At 45.7% G+C, this 17763-nt stretch overlaps 1 protein-coding gene across 1 annotated transcript in view; it reads right to left on the reverse strand.

Annotated features, from left to right (window-relative positions):
* Positions 1 to 17763, reverse strand: part of SFMBT2 (Scm like with four mbt domains 2) — a 157815-nt gene that overhangs the window by 76716 nt on the left and 63336 nt on the right. Inside the window, exon 6 of the mRNA XM_068987562.1 lies at positions 9438 to 9535. Within this exon, the coding sequence (XP_068843663.1) occupies positions 9438 to 9535 (98 nt within the window). The remainder of the gene's footprint in view (positions 1 to 9437; positions 9536 to 17763) is intronic.

The raw sequence follows: 17763 nt of genomic DNA on the forward strand, positions 1-17763 counted from the left end.
CAGTTCTCAATATTCATTGGAAGGACTGATGTTGAAGCGGAAACTCCCATACTTTGGCCACCTGATGCGAAGAGCTGACTCAGTTGAAAAGACCCTGATGCTGGGAAAGATTGAAAGCAGAAGGGGATGACAGAGGATGAGATGGGTGGATGACAACACTGACTCAATGGACATGAGTTTGAGTAGGCTCTGGGAGGTGGTGATGGACAGGGAGGCCTGGCGTGCTGCAGTCCGTGGGGTCACAAGGAGTCAGACACGACTGAGCGACTGAACTGAACTGATAGTTTCTTTAAAATGCTGTGTTGGTTTCTGCTGTACAATGAAGTGAGTCAGCCCTAAGTATATAGATCCCCTCCCTCTTGAACCTCCCGTTCCACCCACTGGGTCATCACAGAACAACGAGCTGAGTTCCCTGTGCTAGACAGCAGCCTCCCACTAGTGAGCTGCCTTACACATGGCAGTGTACATACGTCAATGCCACTCTCCCAACTCGCCCCACCCTCTCCTTCCCCAACGGTGTCCACACGTCCACTCTGTGTTTCTATTCCTTCCCTGCAAACACCTTCATCACCACCGTTTTTTTCAGAGTTGTTATATATGTGTCTATACGATGTTTGTTCTGAACTCTCGACACAACTGGGCTTTGAGATTTTCACCATTACCTTTCCTGTTGGACCAAGCTGCCCTCTTTAGTAGGTCTCACAAGATTTTTTCCAACACACGTAAAAACAGGTTGTCCCCACTGTGTTTTGAGTTCTGTAACGTACAGGCTACAGTTCAAGAACCCAGAACATGTGAAAAATAACACACACAAGCCCCTCCTCTGGTTTCTCTAAGTGGCAAAGGACAAGCATTACATAAACTGATGTGGTTCACCATCCCAGAGAGGCTGTCCTGCCTGAGTCTTTAAAGAGATGAGAAAGAGCAAGAAGGTAGGGGAATTGCAGAGACTGAGCTCCCAGGCCTGGGTGTGTGCGACCAGAGTCCACGTTAGAGCAGCCCGGGGCCCACCATTGGGCAGAAACTCTGAGGTCAAGTCAGCAATACCAGCAGGATCACAGGGTTCCAGCCCTCAGGCCAGTGAGAACGTGACCTGCTGTGTAAGACAGGCTCTCTTTCAAAGAACCACTGGGTTTTAGTTGACGAGAAAGAGTCACGATGCGTTACACAAACATTTTGTTGAGTTGCTAAGTCATGTCTGACTCTTTGTGACCCACGGACTGCTCCTCTTTCCTTAACCGTCTCTCAGACTTTGCTCAAATTTATGTCCCTTGAGTCAGTGATGCTATCTAACCATCTCATCCTCTGCTGCCCCCTTCTCCTTTCGCCCTCAATCTTTCCCAGCATCAGGGTCTTTTCCAATGAGTCGGGTCTTCACGTCAGGTGGCCAAAGTATTGCTTCACTATTTGGTATCAGACATGCTGCTGGGTGCAACAGGGACTGTCGTGCTCAAGAAATTAAGTTCGGGCCCTACAGAGGGGGCCTCGAGCAAATTCTGGAAGAATCCAAGGGTCTGACCTGAAGGCTAAATTCAGCTATGAGTCTTACAGTGTTGCTCAATTCAGCTTGCCCAAGAAGTGAAGAAGTCGGTTGCCATAGAAACCATAACCTGACAACCTGAGGTAACAGCGGTTCACACTGTCTCTTACCCCTTCAGCCGGACCAGACAGAATGAGAAAGGAAAGCTCTCTTGGCTACACTTGACCTTCTCTCTCTGGCCTGTGACCTTGGTCTCAGATGAGAAAACAGACGAGGGTTTCTCTCCTAAGGGTTAAGTTGACAAGCGCACCAACAGGTACATAATTCAAAGTTGGAAAGAGCTAAAGAATTAACAGATGGGGATTGTCCCATGTGTTACGAGCACAGCCTGTACACTCTGAGCGATGAAGAAATACGTGCATAGAATGTCTGTCTTTATGTGTATGTGGGGAAAAAAAAATCACAATGGCCACACAGAGCATCTTTTTTTCTCAATTAGCCTTTTCTCAGTGGTCCCTCCTCTCTGTTTATCAAACATGAACTTATGGGAAAACAAGGAGCAATGAAAATGAGACAGGCGTCACCTGAGATGAAACCAAACTAGGCTTAACTTACCACTTCGTCCTTAGCAGAAGCCCCTTATTTACAGATGTCAAGGGCACTGAACATCTATAACGCGTTATCAGTTACAGATACCTAATTTTGGATCCGTTCCCAAGTCAGAGACAACAGAGGCTGAGCTGTGAGGGGGACACCAGGAGACTGGGAATCTTACCATGCACTGCACCAGGCACACCTTTTACCTGCTCTGAGTCCTGACAAAGTCAAAGCCTCAGCTCTCATGACCTTGAACCCCTTTAACCTCCACCATGGCCACATGTATTGATGGGAAACTGGTCAAGGCGGCCACAATGGATGGGAACTTTTATCCAAGCTGAGACTTGTACTTATTTCTTCACTAACCTACTCAAGAAGACGTACTGAGTGCTTCCTATGGCTGAAGTGTTCAAGGTGCCAGCTCATGAAAATAGAAGCAATCTGCTCTCATGGAGCATACATTCCAGGGAGAAGAAACAGAGCAGACCCAGAGAAAGCAACCTGATGCAGACGGCGTCAGGGGATAAATGCCAAGCATGCTGCAAGGCTGGGGAGGTGGCATGAGGATGCTTTTTCTGACTTTAAGCAGAGACTTGAAGACAGTAAGGGGCGTGAGTAGGGGAAATCACGCTCCAGGTAGAGCATCACCGCAAAGGCCCGTGAACAGGCATCTCTGTGCCCTGGACGGATGGCAGAAGCTGGTGGCAGAGCAGAGCCGATGGGGCCCGTGAGCAGCAGAGGCGCTCAGAGAGCTCGTGGGGACCCCAGCATCACACGGGAGTCCCATCAGGAACCACAGAGCAGAGGAGTGACATGATCTGAATCCTGTTTCAGATCAATCCGTCTGGCGGCTCTCAGAACAGTCTGCAGAGGGGCTGTGAGTGAACAAGCCCGGAAACAAATTCTGAGACGGATGCAGGAATCCAGGGAGGACAGTAGCTTGGACTGGGGTGGCGGTGGCAGACACAGTGAAGGGTGGGTGGACTCGGGATTCTGGATTCTGCTGGCAGAGCCAAGAGGCTGATAGACGAGTGGGATGGAGGTGTGCAGACAAGAACTGGCACAGGCAGCAGGCCTGAAAAAGGCCTGCCTCCAGGGTCAGGAGGCAGGTTAACAGGACCCAACAAGGACGTGAAATCTTCCCTAAATGTAAGAGTGGCCCACTGTGCCCACACAGTTTGTACCAACCGTACAGTTTATACCAACACCCCTAGTTCCCTCCAGGCAACTGGAAGATGGGTGCCTGCTGGGCAAAGGGCACCTACAACTGCCTGCCCCCACGACCGCCCCAGACACTCTGAGTCTCTTCCAAGCATCTCCAGGACGTGCTGGGCCAACATGCTGCGGGAGGAATTAAGACCATCCTGTGCACTTTCTCTGGAAGAGGACTCGGTAAATAAGCATGTGTGTGTGGTTTCCAGCATTCACTGCATTCCCTGTCTTTGCTGATTTTGCCAGCTATCTTTTATTCTTTTTAAGGAAACTTTTTTTTTTTCTCTTCTGTAATTTTACTTGTTTTTGGCTGTGCTGGGTCTCTGTTGTTGCGTGGGCTTCCTCTAGCTGTGGGGGGTCGGGGCTGCCCTCTAGCTGAGGGGCATGGGCTTCACACGGGAGTGGCTTCTCTTGCAGGGCACAGGCTCTAGGGCACGCCGGCTTCAGCTGCAGCTGCTGGGCTCTAGGGCCCAGGCTCAACAGTTGCGGTGCACAGGCTTAGTTACTCCTGGCATGCGTGATCTTCGTGGATCAGGGACGGAACCCACGTCTCCAGGACTGGCAGGCAGATTCTTTATCATCGAGCCGCCAGGGAAGCCCCTTGCCTGCTGGGTCCCTCACTGTAATAATCTGCAACCGTGATCCCAGCAACCTTGAGTCCTGGTGAATTACCAAACCAAGGAGGGGGTAGGGGGCAGATCCGAGGACCCTGACCTGGGAAGCACGCTGGGGTTTCCCGCCCCCACCTCAGTTCTTAGAGCTCCCTTGACTCTCCCACATGTCTCTAAATAGCGTCTTCGGAATTTCACATTGAGGATTTAAGCTTTTTTTGTTGCTGTTAATGAATGGAAAAAAGTCTTCAAACAATTTCACTTCTTTAAGAGGTAAAAATGAAGAATGGACCTTAGTGACACTCCAAAGAACATTCTTCCCTTGCAATTATGAGGTGTGGTCACGAATGAGGGGCTCTGAAGAGCCCCCGCGTTTCCTGGGCTGAGCATCTGTATTCCTCTAAGGAAAAAGGCCTGTTTTTCAATCACCTGGCAAATTAGGAACTGCTGTTTCTCATTTGCAGGTCTTTTTGATGTACATGGGAGTTGTCCGTGAAACCTCTGTAATGTAACATTTGCAAACAAGAGGGGTCACCATGGCAGATTACGACCTATTTATAAGAACTGCAGAAAATGAAAAGCAGCAATAATTATAAAAGGCTTACGAGTGTCTCGCCATATGAAACACATTGATAATTACATTGATTATACATTAATCAATACATTGATTATCATTAGATTCTTATGGTCTAGTCTCCCTTGGCCCTATTTTAAAACCTTAACTAAATTCCCTCAAATCCACTCTTTATATTTTAATACTTCCTGAATTAGAACTGAAGCAGGTAAGAAATCACTGGCCAAAAACTGGTTTAGCCCTGTCCTTCATTTTTCATGACAAAAAAACTCGTAAGAGAAACCTACCCTGGTAGTCCTTTGTGAAGACAAAAGTAAAAAGTTTTCATTGAAACTGGGGCATTTCACTTTATTTGACAGTGGGATGTATCCTAAGGTAAGTATATGATCGCTTACAAAAGTAACATAAAATGTTTAAAAAAAACCAGTGAGAGGCCTTGCTGATTTGTAGTGCAGGAATATATACCTAATATTTTCTCTCAAATAAATTAGTATTGTTATACAGATTAGTTTTTATCAAATCTACCGGGTCTCTAAATGATGAGACTGGTTTTCAAGAAACAAAAGTTCACTATTTATTTTCCAATAACAAAAAAATATTTTTTTAATCCCTTCCCCATTTTTGGCACCCATTTCATTAACTTCTTATGTTTCTTCTGAAGATACGTTTTGAAATTTATCTGCACTTTTCAAATAGGGAAGTCAGAATTCTCAGTAAAATATGGCATCTGAAAATCATTTAATGTGCTCTCTCAAATCAGGGGCAATAAATTGTCTCTTGTTTTAATTCAACTGCTAAGAGAGTTTGAATCTCATCCCATGCCCCCACGTAACATATCTGAATAATTTACCTCCATGCACGTGGAATTACTCAGTAGAAAATACTACTCGGTGGTTTCTGAGATTAATGTACATACATGAAACATGGTTGTCCTGGGTGGAACCGCATCTCTTTTTAAAAAAGGCACCTCCACCAAGAACCTGTGAATCTGACCTGGTTTAGGAAAAGGGTCCCTGCTCCTGCTCTCAAGCGAAGCGGAGGTCACACGGCATCAGCACAGGCCCACACTAAAGATTGGTGACCCCACAGGGGAAGTCTGGACAGACACGCAAGGAGAAGGCCACACAGAGAGAGGCAGAGACTGGGCTGCTGCTGCAGTCACATCCAAGCAACAGCAAGGACCGCGGGCAACCCCCAGAAGAGAGGACAGACTCCAGGGACCGTTTCTCCCTCAAAGCCTTCCGGGGGCGCACTGCCGACCCCTGGTTATCACTGCAGCCTCCACAACCACGGCAAAGTGCACATCCGTTGTTTTCAGCTACACAGTTTGTGGCACGTTATTACAACGGTCTTAGGAAACGAACACGGTGGTCGTTCTCAGGATTTCAAAATTAACTGTACAAACATTCACTGCATACAAAACCTGTTTCAGGAAATTTCCCCTTTCTTTCCCACCAAACTGAAGCAAAAGGTAACATTTATAAAGTGTTTCATAAGCTTTAAGAACACAGAATTTTCAATTCTGCCAATTTTTACTTATTAAGTGCCCACTCCATACACCCTTAGACCCTGTGAAAAACAGAAAATACTCAGTATCTACTCTTTAAAGCAGTGACTGTATAGCACAGGGAACTCTGCTCAATATTCTGTAATACTTTAAGTGGGAAAAGAATTGTAAAAAGAATAGACACATGTGTATGTGTAACTGAATCATTTTGCTGTACACCTGAAACTAATATAACATGATTAATCAACTATACACCAAAATAGAATAATTTTTAAAAAGCAACTTAATTATAAACAAAATATTGAGGAGGAGGACAATTCTCAGGTACTCCATGGAAATAACATGGTTTCTAATAGAAAACATTAAAGTGAGAGAAGGAGGCAACTGCTGTTTTTGAGAAAAATATAAACAATTATGAAACCTTGGAACCAGGTCAAGAGCACTATGCAGAGTAGCTACTCAATAAACAGCTAACAAGTTAGTTAATTATTAGTTAGAAATATACATGTGTGCTGTGCTGCTTCAGTCATGCCTGACTCTTTACGACCCCAAGGACTGCAGCCCGCCAGGCTCCTCTATTCATGGGATTTCCCAGGCAAGAATACTGGAGTGGGTTGCCACACCCTCCTCCAGAGGATCTTCCCGACCCAGGGATAGAACCCATGTCTTTCACACCTCCTCCACTGACAGGCAGGTTATTTACCGCTAGCACCACCTGGGAATCCCCTAAAAATATATAAGAATTATTAATGTTTATATATTTTGAATCTTGGTATTCATAATTCTAAATAATAAATCTGCATATCCAATGACTCTGTGACTATTCATATATTATTAACTCAAAATATTTCAAATCAATGAGTAAAATTAATCTGTCCATTCAAGAATTCATTCCATATTTGAGAAATATTTACTGAGTATGATTATAGCCAAGGAGTTATGTTTCACTGAATGAATGATGTGAGAACTTTACCCTACAGTCCAAGCTACAAGACTTTAAAAAAAAGGGAGTCCCGGATGGTAGATTAAAAGATGGTAGATTAAAAACCCACATTAATTTCACCTCTTCCTAGATGCTAACCAAAATCACAGTAAAGTTTTTTAAAGACACAAAGCCACTAAGGACCTCCCTGGCAGGCCAGTAAGACAGAATGTGGTTAAGACTCCATTGCAGGGGAAGTGGGTTCAATCCCTGATCCAGGAACTAAGATCCCACATGCTGCTTGGCGCAGCCAAAAGAAAAAAACAAACAAGAGAAGCTAAAACACACATGAATAAGAAATAACTAAACTTATTCAACAGAGCCTAATCTCAAGCCTCCTGCAGAAGAGCTGAGACGTAGTCCTATGAACAGGGCAGAACCTTCAGAAGGCTCAGAAACCAGTAACAGCAGGTATGTCTGAAAATGCGGATGAATGGGAAGGAGATAAAGCAAGAAGCATGGGGGGCTGTCTGAGAGGCAGTCAGATCCCAGGCATCCTTCCCTCTCCAACTCTACAGACCAGGGGTCCCCAAGTCTCCTGTGAAGAGGATAAAGCAGGTGGCCCCTAGTCTCTGGGTGCAGGTACATACAAACTCAAGGTGGAAACCCCAAGCCCTGTTCCTGCCACTCAGCTTTTAGTGACGCGGGCAGCTGGACCTGAACCCCTGGTGGGAAGCTGAAATTCTCCTCCTCAGAAATCAGCTAAAGAGAAAAAAATCATCACACAAAGAAGAGGCTCCCGTACTACGGAGGTCTCGCTGCACGGCCCAGCCCCGCCGTCAGCGTTCACATCTCCCTCTTACTCCAGAGCACGGGGAAGGATTCTCAGACACCCAAGGACAGCCTCGAGCGAGAATGACAGAAACCAAGAGCAACGTGGAGAAAGCAAACTATTCCGGAGAAAACACAACTTGACAAAAATCAATACTTCCAACAAGAAACACTCGTGCTTCCAGGCTGAAAGAACAGGAGCACTCACACAAAAAAGTGCCAAATGAGTGCTCGTGAAAGCCCAGCAGCACACTGAGTGGAGAAAACGTCTGACAACAGAGAAGACGGAGCAGAAGATGAAACACTGAAATAAAGAGAAAAACACTGCAGTGCCAGGCCAAGAGCCCCACATCCACACAGTCACAGGTGAAGAGAGTAAGAGAGACGGAAGGCAAGACATGAGAAGAAACAGCTCCAAAATTAAAAGCCATGAGCGGCGGTCACCCAACGTACCCTGCCCTCTAGATGGACACAGACACCTGCAAAGGTCAACCGTCGTGAAATTTCACAACAGTGGAGAAAAAGAGAATATACGGTGCCAGAGGAGGAAAGGAAGAGTGAGTAACTCCGGATTCTCGACAAAAGGGACAGCCGACCTAGAATCCTAGACCCAAGCTATCAGAGACGTATGCAGACAGAATCACAACTCTCTCAGTCCCTCGGGATGAGGGCAGAGCAGGCTGCCAGGGCTAGAGGCTGCGCTGGTTTATCATCTTCGTAACCTGAGGACAAAACGCCAGAGAAAGCCAGCTCCAGATTGTTAATGACACCTGACTCGCCCTGACCACACTCTGAAGAAAGTCCCAGGGCCCCCTTGAGGCCCCGCCGCCCAGAGCAGATGGGAAGCTTGGAGTCACTGCACAGAAATGCGGTGCTGGGTGTGTTCTGAGAACCGGAGGTGGACAAGCAGAGACGGTAAACCCATGGACTGCAGTCTGCGTTACTCAAGGGACGGCCAGCACCCGGAGTTCAGGATGCAGTCTGGCTGATGACCCAATCAACTCCCCAAGGTCAGCTCAGGACTGTGCCTACCTAACTTCCCTGAACACTCAGTGGAAGGTGAGGCCTGTTTAGTACCCAGGCCATGTCCGGCTACTTCCACTCCAGAGAGCAAGAAAATGCCGTCTCCTCCAACAATCAGGGCTGGTCTCACTCCTCATGTACACGTCAAGAGTAAGATGTATAACATTAAGGAAAACATACGTAGATAGTAACACGACACAGACAGGCAAGGACACAGTTAACACCAAAGTCAGGGATCTGGTTACCCAGAGGCAGGAGCTGTCTGAGCCATCATGGGAAAACATCATTTTTATAATCAAACAAATAACAAAATTAGATTGCTTTATTTTCTTTGGTTTCTTTGGTAAGGAGTGAGAGGGTGAAAATGCAATTTCTATAATCTCATATGACGGAGAAAGAACTGTAAATCTTGAAAAAAAATTTTAGTCAGATTCAGATTATCTTATAATATCCTTATTAATTATTTAATAAAAAGGTTTTAAGCATTATCTTGGAACGTGGGTATTTGGGAAGATTACAAAACTGAGCAAAATGGAACAGACAGCATTTTAAACAGTTAATATGGACACCAGTCAAGAAGGTAGCTTTTTAAATAGCGGGAAGTACTGGGAAGCAGGCAACTTCTTAACAGGGTTTATCCTCAAAAAGAGCAGATACATTGCTAGGAATCAACATCTTACCTTAAACACTTCCATTGGAAGAGGAAACTTAGCAGCGTCAATAAGAGATTTCTCCAGAGCACGTTTCCACTCTGAGTCCGTCTTCAAAGGATAGATTTCTGTATCAACAGCAAATCACATAAGAGTTTAAGGGCTGAAACGTTCTACCGGGTGGCTCTTTGCTCCATTTTATCTTCTCAGGGTTTCATAATAACTTGGCAGGCTCAGCGGCTATAAGCATTCGCACCCTGCCCGCCATAAAAAGCCACCTGCTAAAGAGATTTCCTTCAGTTAAATAGCAACTTGGGATTCTGCGATCCGAAATAAAGAATCAACTTAATAGGGCTCTTCTTCAGGGACTACCTGCATGCATTCTGTATGTAATTTGATGGAATACGTCACGTTCATCACACCTTCATCCATCCTCAGCCCCAAATTCCACACATCACCGGGGAAGTCATATCCAATGATGAAGAACTTATTACCTGGTAAGTTTCTAAATGAGAAGACTCTTGTCTGGCGTTTTCAGTTATTACAGCCTATTTCCCACTAAATCTCTAAGCTCTCATATGCTAAAAATAGTCCACATAAGCCAGGAAATTATGAAAAGGTAGATTAAAATTTACCAACCAAGTTTAATATTTGCACTTGAAATATTGCTACCACATCACATGTTGCCCAGGTTTCCACCCACGGTGGGGAGAAGGGATTTACGAAGGGAGGTTACACAGTCTGAATACAAAATTAGAAGAACAAAATTGTTGAGAGGTGTTTTTACCAGTTGCTGAAACTGCAGGGGAATTTTATGATCTGATCTCAACAGATTTAAGACCTTATCAAAATAGGATTTGCAGAAGCACTCACTTGCAGGAGATATGTTTATACCTTCGCTATATCAACTCAGGCTACTTCAGACAGATAGCTAGGATATGAATATCAATTTAAGCACAGTTAAAAGGCAACATTAAGCCTTTGGGGCTGTATTTCTAATTTCTTGCATGTCTGCTTTTTAGCAGGCAGCCATATATTTTGATGCTCATAGCGTCTGAACTCACCTTGAGCTTGAACCGCCTGTGTTTTAGCCATTTATTCGGTCTTTGCAGACTATCACAATTATAGTGGGCAAGCAGTGCTGCCGGAAGGGGCCAGGTTATCAATGCCCTGCCCACCATCACTCTTGTCAGCTATGTCAAGTCCCATAAAGGATACTTAATGACAAGACAGACTCTACTTGTATAAACTGCCTCTAACCCTCTCTAGCCTTTTATTTATGCTCTTACACCTCTGCGGAATTCTTTCCCCCAATTTGGTATTTCGTTATCAGAGCAAAAATTGAATGAGATTCTTTTTAGTAGACACATTTAGAGGAATATAGTAAGCCACTCCCCCAATAAACACCTTTGCAGAGAATGGTCCCTCCAACCTCCACAGGTGAGAAGGCGGGGGGCCAGAGGGAGAAATTACTTATCACAAGGTCCCACAAAGAAGGAAGAGGGACCAATTCACGGAGCCTTATGAAGTGTCCCGGCGGGGGGTGACGGGTATTCCCTGGGATGCACTGGTGCTCCAGCTCAGGGCGCTGCATCAGAACCTCGGGAAAGAGGAAGGCAGTTCAGGTTTCTGGAAGCACAGCCCAAAGGACCCCAAGCGGGCAGCTCAAGAGGGGGTCAGGTGCGCCAAACGTGCTCAGCGCTCAGTCCTGTCCGCCCCCTTGTAACCCCATGGACTGTAGCCCACCAGGCTCCTCTGTCCATGGGGATTCTCCAGGCAAGAATACCGGAGGGGGTCGCCACGCCCTCCTCCAGGGGATCTTCCCAACCCAGGGATGGAACCCACAGCTCCCACATTGCAGACAAATTCTTTACCAGCTGAGGCACCAGGGAAGCCCCAAGAAGGGGGGTCAGGAGGGAACAACAAACAAGATCCTGGGCTTCCTAAATAAAACAGGAACAAACCCACTTTTCTAGGGTTCTGGAAGCAGGTCAATGGGGAGCTCGACATCATAATAAAAGGAGAACCAAGTCATGCAAAAGGAGGGTGACTCCTAAAGACAAGGTTAAAAGAAGGTCTGCAGACATACAGGGAAAGAAAAAAGAGAAAGCACCACTCCCTGAACTCCCACAGTCTGTAACTGAGGACTCTTGAGTCAGGAGGAGCCCCAGAGACAGAGAGGAGGGTAAAAGAAGAGTGGTTAAAATTACCCAAGGCTGAGTAACTAGACTCCAACAAAAAAATTTTTTAAAAAAAATACTAAGATAAAAGGGCTGCTGAGTATCACCAAATAATATGCTGAAATTGAACAAGTGGGATTATGGTCTGACAAATTATTATATAAATTAATGTAATTTTTACCTCTAAAGAGAAAGGTAAGAGAAACCATATTTAACCAAAGAAAGGTAAAGAGAAACCATAATTAACCAAAAAATTAAAAAAAAATTACTCAGGACCAGAGCAATGAAAACCCAACATGGTCAGATCCAAACTCAGATCTGAGCACGGAGATGGGCAGCGATTTCTCTGGGGCTCCGAGAAATGCTCACAGCCCCTCCTGACAGCTGGCAGAGCAGGCCTGGACCAGTCGTGTCACCCCAGGGGGCTGCATCCACCTGATGCCATGTCTGTTCCAGCAAACCAGAGAGAAGTGTCATAAAGCTAGTACTTTGATCTGAATGCAGGTCCCCCTAAAATTCATGTTGAAATACTCAAGGTGATGGCCTTAGGAGCTGGGGCCACTGGGAGGTGATGAGATCATGAGAATGGACCTCCCAGGATGGAATCAGTGTCCTTTTATAAGAGAGACCCCAGAAAGATCCCTATCCCTTCCTCCAGGTGAGAACACAGTGAGAAGACATGGTCTATGAACCAGGAAGTAAGTCCTCATCAGACACTGACTCTGCTGGTGCCCAGATCTTGGACATCCAACCTCCAGAGCTGGAGAAATCAATGTCTCTCGTTTATAAGCCCCCCTCTTTCCCATCTGTTACAGCAGCTGGAATGAAGGAAGATACCTAGGAGATCTCTCCAGACTTTAATCTCTGTCCTACAGTCTCAAGATGCTTTGTCTTCATGCTGAGAATATTAAATTCTAATACAGAAGTTAATTCCACGGCAGGGCACACTCTGTCTTAAAAAGTGAAAAAATAGCTGCAGTTTTGTCAGTACCCTCGGCCACCTGCAGAAGCTAAACACCTCCTAGTTTCAACAAGCAAAGAACAATAGTCTGTGTGTGTGTTTCATTAGACCGAGAGGTGCTTGGTTACACCAGCAAGTTTATGGACAATAAATAGCACCATTAAAAGAACATAAAACATGTTCTTAAAGTGATCGTGTTGCTGGTAATTAAATAGAGTGTATCATGTCCATTTCTGTTGGTAAGAAGTTAAGAGGCAATTAAAACCTGTCCTGACTCATCTTGAACTAGAAACCTAAGTGAAAACGAGGTGTCCACCTCTGCAGACTGGCCATCCATCTCATGGAAAGTGCAGGAGGAAGAGGGGCGAGCGAAATACTCATCTCACAGGCTGTGAGTGCAGGCCTGGAGGGGCAATCCTCTTTATTTATGCACCCCACAGCCCCCCTCCTTCCTTCTCCACCAGCCTTGGACCAGTGAGGAAAGGCTCGCCTATGCTCCCTCACAGACACTGGGAAGTACTGTGGACTGAATGCTTGTGTCCTCCCAAAATTTCTATGTTGAAGCCCTAACCCCTTGATGTCATGGAGCTTTGGGAAGTAATTAGGTTTAGATGGGGTCAGGAGGGTGGGGGCCCCATGATGGGATTAGCGCCCTGGCAAAAGGAGACACCAAAGAGCTCTCTTTCAAGTGCATGCTTGCTCGCTCTCAACATACAGATAGAGATATGCATATATACACATCTCCCTGCACACGCGGAGGAGAGGCCAGGGGACTTCTCTGGTGACCAAGTGGTTAAGGCTTCATGCTTCCAGTGCAGGGAAGGTGGGTTGGATCCTTGGTGGAGAAATAAGACCCCACATGTCATGCAGCACAGCGGGAAGATTAAAAAAGAAGAAGAGGTGGCCAGGTGAGGACCCAGCAAGAAGGCGGCCATCTACAAATCAGGAAGAGAATCCTCACCAGCACTCAACACTGCTGATGCTCTAACTTTGAACTCCCATCCTCCAGAACTGTGCATTTGTGTTTTTCAAGGCTCAACCCCTCAGTCAATGGTATTTTGTTAAGGCGGCCCAAGCTAAGATAAAAAATAATGATTGTTTTTGGAATAAGAAACAGTTCATGTAGGAAGCATCTGAATTAGATTCAGAAACGTCTAGCTCCAGGCACTATCTAAAATAAAAAGAAGGCGGGGTGGGGCGGGGGATGGTTGACATAAAGATTCTGAAGGGAAAAGATATACACAAGAATATAGAGGTAAGGATTTAAGGATTTTTCTTAAACCTCAGAAGCTTCATCTCTTTAGTTTCTGCAAAAACATGTCAGATTCTATCTGCTTTCTAAACCTCCAAAAACATAAAAGCAGCTGGTGGCGGGGGAGGGAGGTGAGAGGGGGGTTCAGGATGGGGGGGACACAGGTATACCTGCGGCCTATGCATGTTGATGTATGGCATAAACCATCACACTATTGTAAAGTAATTATATTCCAATTAAAATAAATTTAAAAATTAAAAGCAGGTGGGGCCTCTAAATGACTCCTGGACCTCAACAGCCTACTTACATTTCTTAGAAAATCAAATATAACCTTAATACTCTAATCACAGATTGAATATTTAGAAAATACCAATCACCTGAGTAACAGCAGCAAAGCAAACATGGGGCGACTCCCATTTTACAGATGTGAAAACTGAAGTTCAAAGTAGAGGAACTCACCCAGAGGCTCTGTGGCCAGTGACATAGTGGAAGGAAAGGCCCACTTGGACCCTGACTCCAAGCCCAGGTTCCTTCCCCTCTGTCCGGTTTCTCAAACTCAAGTCACGTGGGGACCTTTTTAGAGGAAGAAATTCCCATCCTGAACACCACAGACCTCATATCCTGGAGCTGTCCCAGGTGTTAAAGAGATTGCATCTCTACTTGCTCAGAAGCTCCACTAACGCTTCAGGGCAAGGTGAGCAGCACAGTCTAGGCGTATCTCCACCAAGCTCTCCCCTCCGAACTGGCTTCCAAACTCCCATCAATGATTTGGCTCCTGGGAGGTGGACTTGGCTAGTTCCTTCCTTCTGTCTAAACACATCTGAATTTTTATTCAGTCAACTCACTTGACACACAGTTACTGAGCACCTACTACGTGCTGGACAGGGTGTGAGGGGGCACAGCAGAGAATGGGTCATGCACTTTGAGTTCAGCATCCGAGTTCTGCATGAAGTGAGGGCATGAGAAAGCAGTGTTCCGAAAGAGGAGACACACACAGAAAAGTTGGGGACCACAGAGGAGGCCGCACACCAGAAAATAAGCATATGAGAGGAGGCGTCAGGGATGCAGGGCTGGAAAAAGAGCTCCAGGTCTGTCAAATCATGCTCTGCCTTCCATTCAGCACTGAAGAAAGAGGGCACCTTTGGATTCCCCATCCCGCCCTGATAACACCTGAATCACTACGGACGCAGGAAGCCACTGCCCTCGGATGATTACTGGCATTTCACCATCTTCCGTTCTCTCGTCTGGTCTTTGCTAAAGCTGGACTCCTGCCCCTCAGCACCTGCACCCCTGATGGCGGGTGGAGTGGGGTGGCCGCACCCTCTCTAATCTCCCATCCACCATCCTGTGTCCTCTGATTCCACCCAGGAATGAATGGGATGCAGGCTTCTCGCTGGCAGACAGCGTAACAGCCAGCACCTTCTCCTCCAGTGTTTGAAGACCTACGTGCCACGTACTATCTACCACCTATTTCTATACCTCTACCTGCACTGAACAGTTGAGAAATACTGTGTCCTTTAAGAAACAGAAATTATCAGGAAAAGAAAGGAGTTGTTGTCAGCACAGCAAAGAGGATAGGGTGACCTGGCACAACCTCACTCTCAAAGTCCAGGCAGCCCTCCAGGCCTGCAGTTCCTGAATATTGCACCCTTGGCAGAAGGGCCCCCGAGGACGGTAGAAACTGCAGATGGAGAAGCCTGAGAACATGGAACCTGCGGATGGGAAGATGGCGGATGTAGAACATCAAACCTGCGAGTGCAGAAGGTCAACTGTACTGTGCTGTTTTATATCAGGGACTTGGGCATCACTGGTCCCTGGCATGTGCATCTCTGGCATCCGTGGGGATCCTGGGACCAATCCCCTGTGGATACCCAGGGATGACTCTCTACCCAAAGTCCCCCTTATCTGCGCTCCTTGGCCACCCTTCCATCTCAACTTCTTACCACCCGTTGTGATGAACATTCATTTACTTAAGTGTGTTTGGGAATAAGAAAAATGGTCTAGTGCTCTCTGTGCCAGTCTGAAAGCTCACTCCCACCTAGACTTCAGTCAAGGAAAGAGCACTGCCATCTTAGCTTAACAAGTCACACCTGGTCCTGAAACTAATTTATAGAAACCCAAAGGACTGGATTCTGTTCCCTGGTGGTGTTCTGCTGAATCAGGTAGAAGTCAGAGTTCATCTCGTAACTACTGCATCTGAAGAACTCAAAATCATACTTGGGGTGACCTTTCACCCTCTAATTTCTTTCCATCCACAGCCTTTCCTGTTGACAGTTTACATGTTGAAAACACAAGTACTTGATGAGGAATGCCTTTCCCAAAGGCTTTAACTCTTCAGTGAAATGAACAATTCATGGTCAGAAAATTACTATGAGTAAATACAGTCTATTCTTGTCTTATAAAGACATCAAATTATCTTAAAGAGAGAGAGGGGTCTCTTCCTTTATTCAAGCATTTCCCTAGCTTCTAGAGGGACAGTTTCCATTCTGGCCATTGAGTATGAGCCTAGGAGAGGGACATTACACAGAGTCTAAGAGCTATTAGTCATCCTTTGCTTTGCTATAAATTTACACTGGCAACTATATATTGCTCTTAAAATTTTACAGCAATTAGATACTAAGATTGATACACCCAACTTTCTGCACGAAGTAAATTTCTCCTGTTAGGTTATGAATCCCAAGGCAAACCTTGGGAGCTAAGGCCTCTCCTCACAAAACCAATAGGCCTTTCATTCGTAATCATATCCCCAAACTACTCAGGGTATAAGTGGATTTCTTGCCTGCTTCTCATAACATTGACAACAACAATACTAATGAAATACCACGTTACAGGTTTATACGCCTGTCAAATCCAACACAAATGCAAACACGTGACATGGAGAACCAGGACACTTTTCAATTAAAGCCCCTGACTGACGGAAAAGGGAAATATGACTCCTCTGCTTCACGTCCTCAAGACGAACTCTGGCAACTAAGAAGGGAGGGAAAGGCTCTGGCAATTTTACAGAAGGAAAGAGCCAACTCTTAGCTTCCAGTAAACCTGTGAAATTGACCAGAATGAAAATCAGCAAATTTGGGAAGATGTATTCCTTCCTTTGGAGAAGGCAATGGCAACCCACTCCAGTACTCTTGCCTGGAAAATCCCATGGATGGAGGAGCCTGGTAGGCTACAGTCCATGGGGTTGCACAGAGTCGGACACGACTGAGCGACTTCACTTTCACTTTTCACTTGCATGCATTGGAGAAGGAAATGGCAACCCACTCCAGTGTTCTTGCCTGGAGAATCCCAGGGACAGCGGAGCCTGGTGAGCTGCCGTCTATGGGGTCGCACAGAGTCGGACACGACTGAAGCGACTTAGCAGCAGTAGCAGCATTCCTTCCTTGGCATCTTTAATTCCATGAGAATCCAACATTTTTGTTCTACAGCTGTCTATCAAAAGGTTGATAAGCCCAGTAAGAGGCAGCAGGGGAAATTGTGTGAAAGAAGAAGGTGACCTGGGAATCTGAATTTCAGCACATTCCTCTGAAAAACCGTGCAATCTTAGACATGGAGCTTAAACTCAGTCTCAAATTTTCTCTGCTGTAAGAGGAAATATTCACACGAAACACGTAGCACTTTTTTGGAATCAAAATAAACAACCTAACAGATGTAAAATCACCTGGCAGGTAGAAAACATTCAAGAATGGTTATTTTTGTAAACTCTTGAGTTTTTGCCCAGTTGGGTATGTGAGGAAGCATGATGTAGTCTTCTACCCAATTAAATCTCTAGAAAGGCATTTGTCAAGGTACTTGAAGCTATTTAAAAATCTATGGTGCACCAGGGGAAAAAAGCATGGTGGTTTTCTTTTTTGCTATTTCCAGGTCAGGACAGATAATGCAACAATAAGCATTTTATTTGAATCTGCATTGTGCTTGAACATACACATGGATGAATGGGTGGGTAGATGAATCTATGGGTAGAAG

Source organism: Capricornis sumatraensis, chromosome 15, assembly GCF_032405125.1.
Source record: "Capricornis sumatraensis isolate serow.1 chromosome 15, serow.2, whole genome shotgun sequence".
Classification (NCBI taxonomy): Eukaryota; Metazoa; Chordata; class Mammalia; order Artiodactyla; family Bovidae; genus Capricornis; species Capricornis sumatraensis.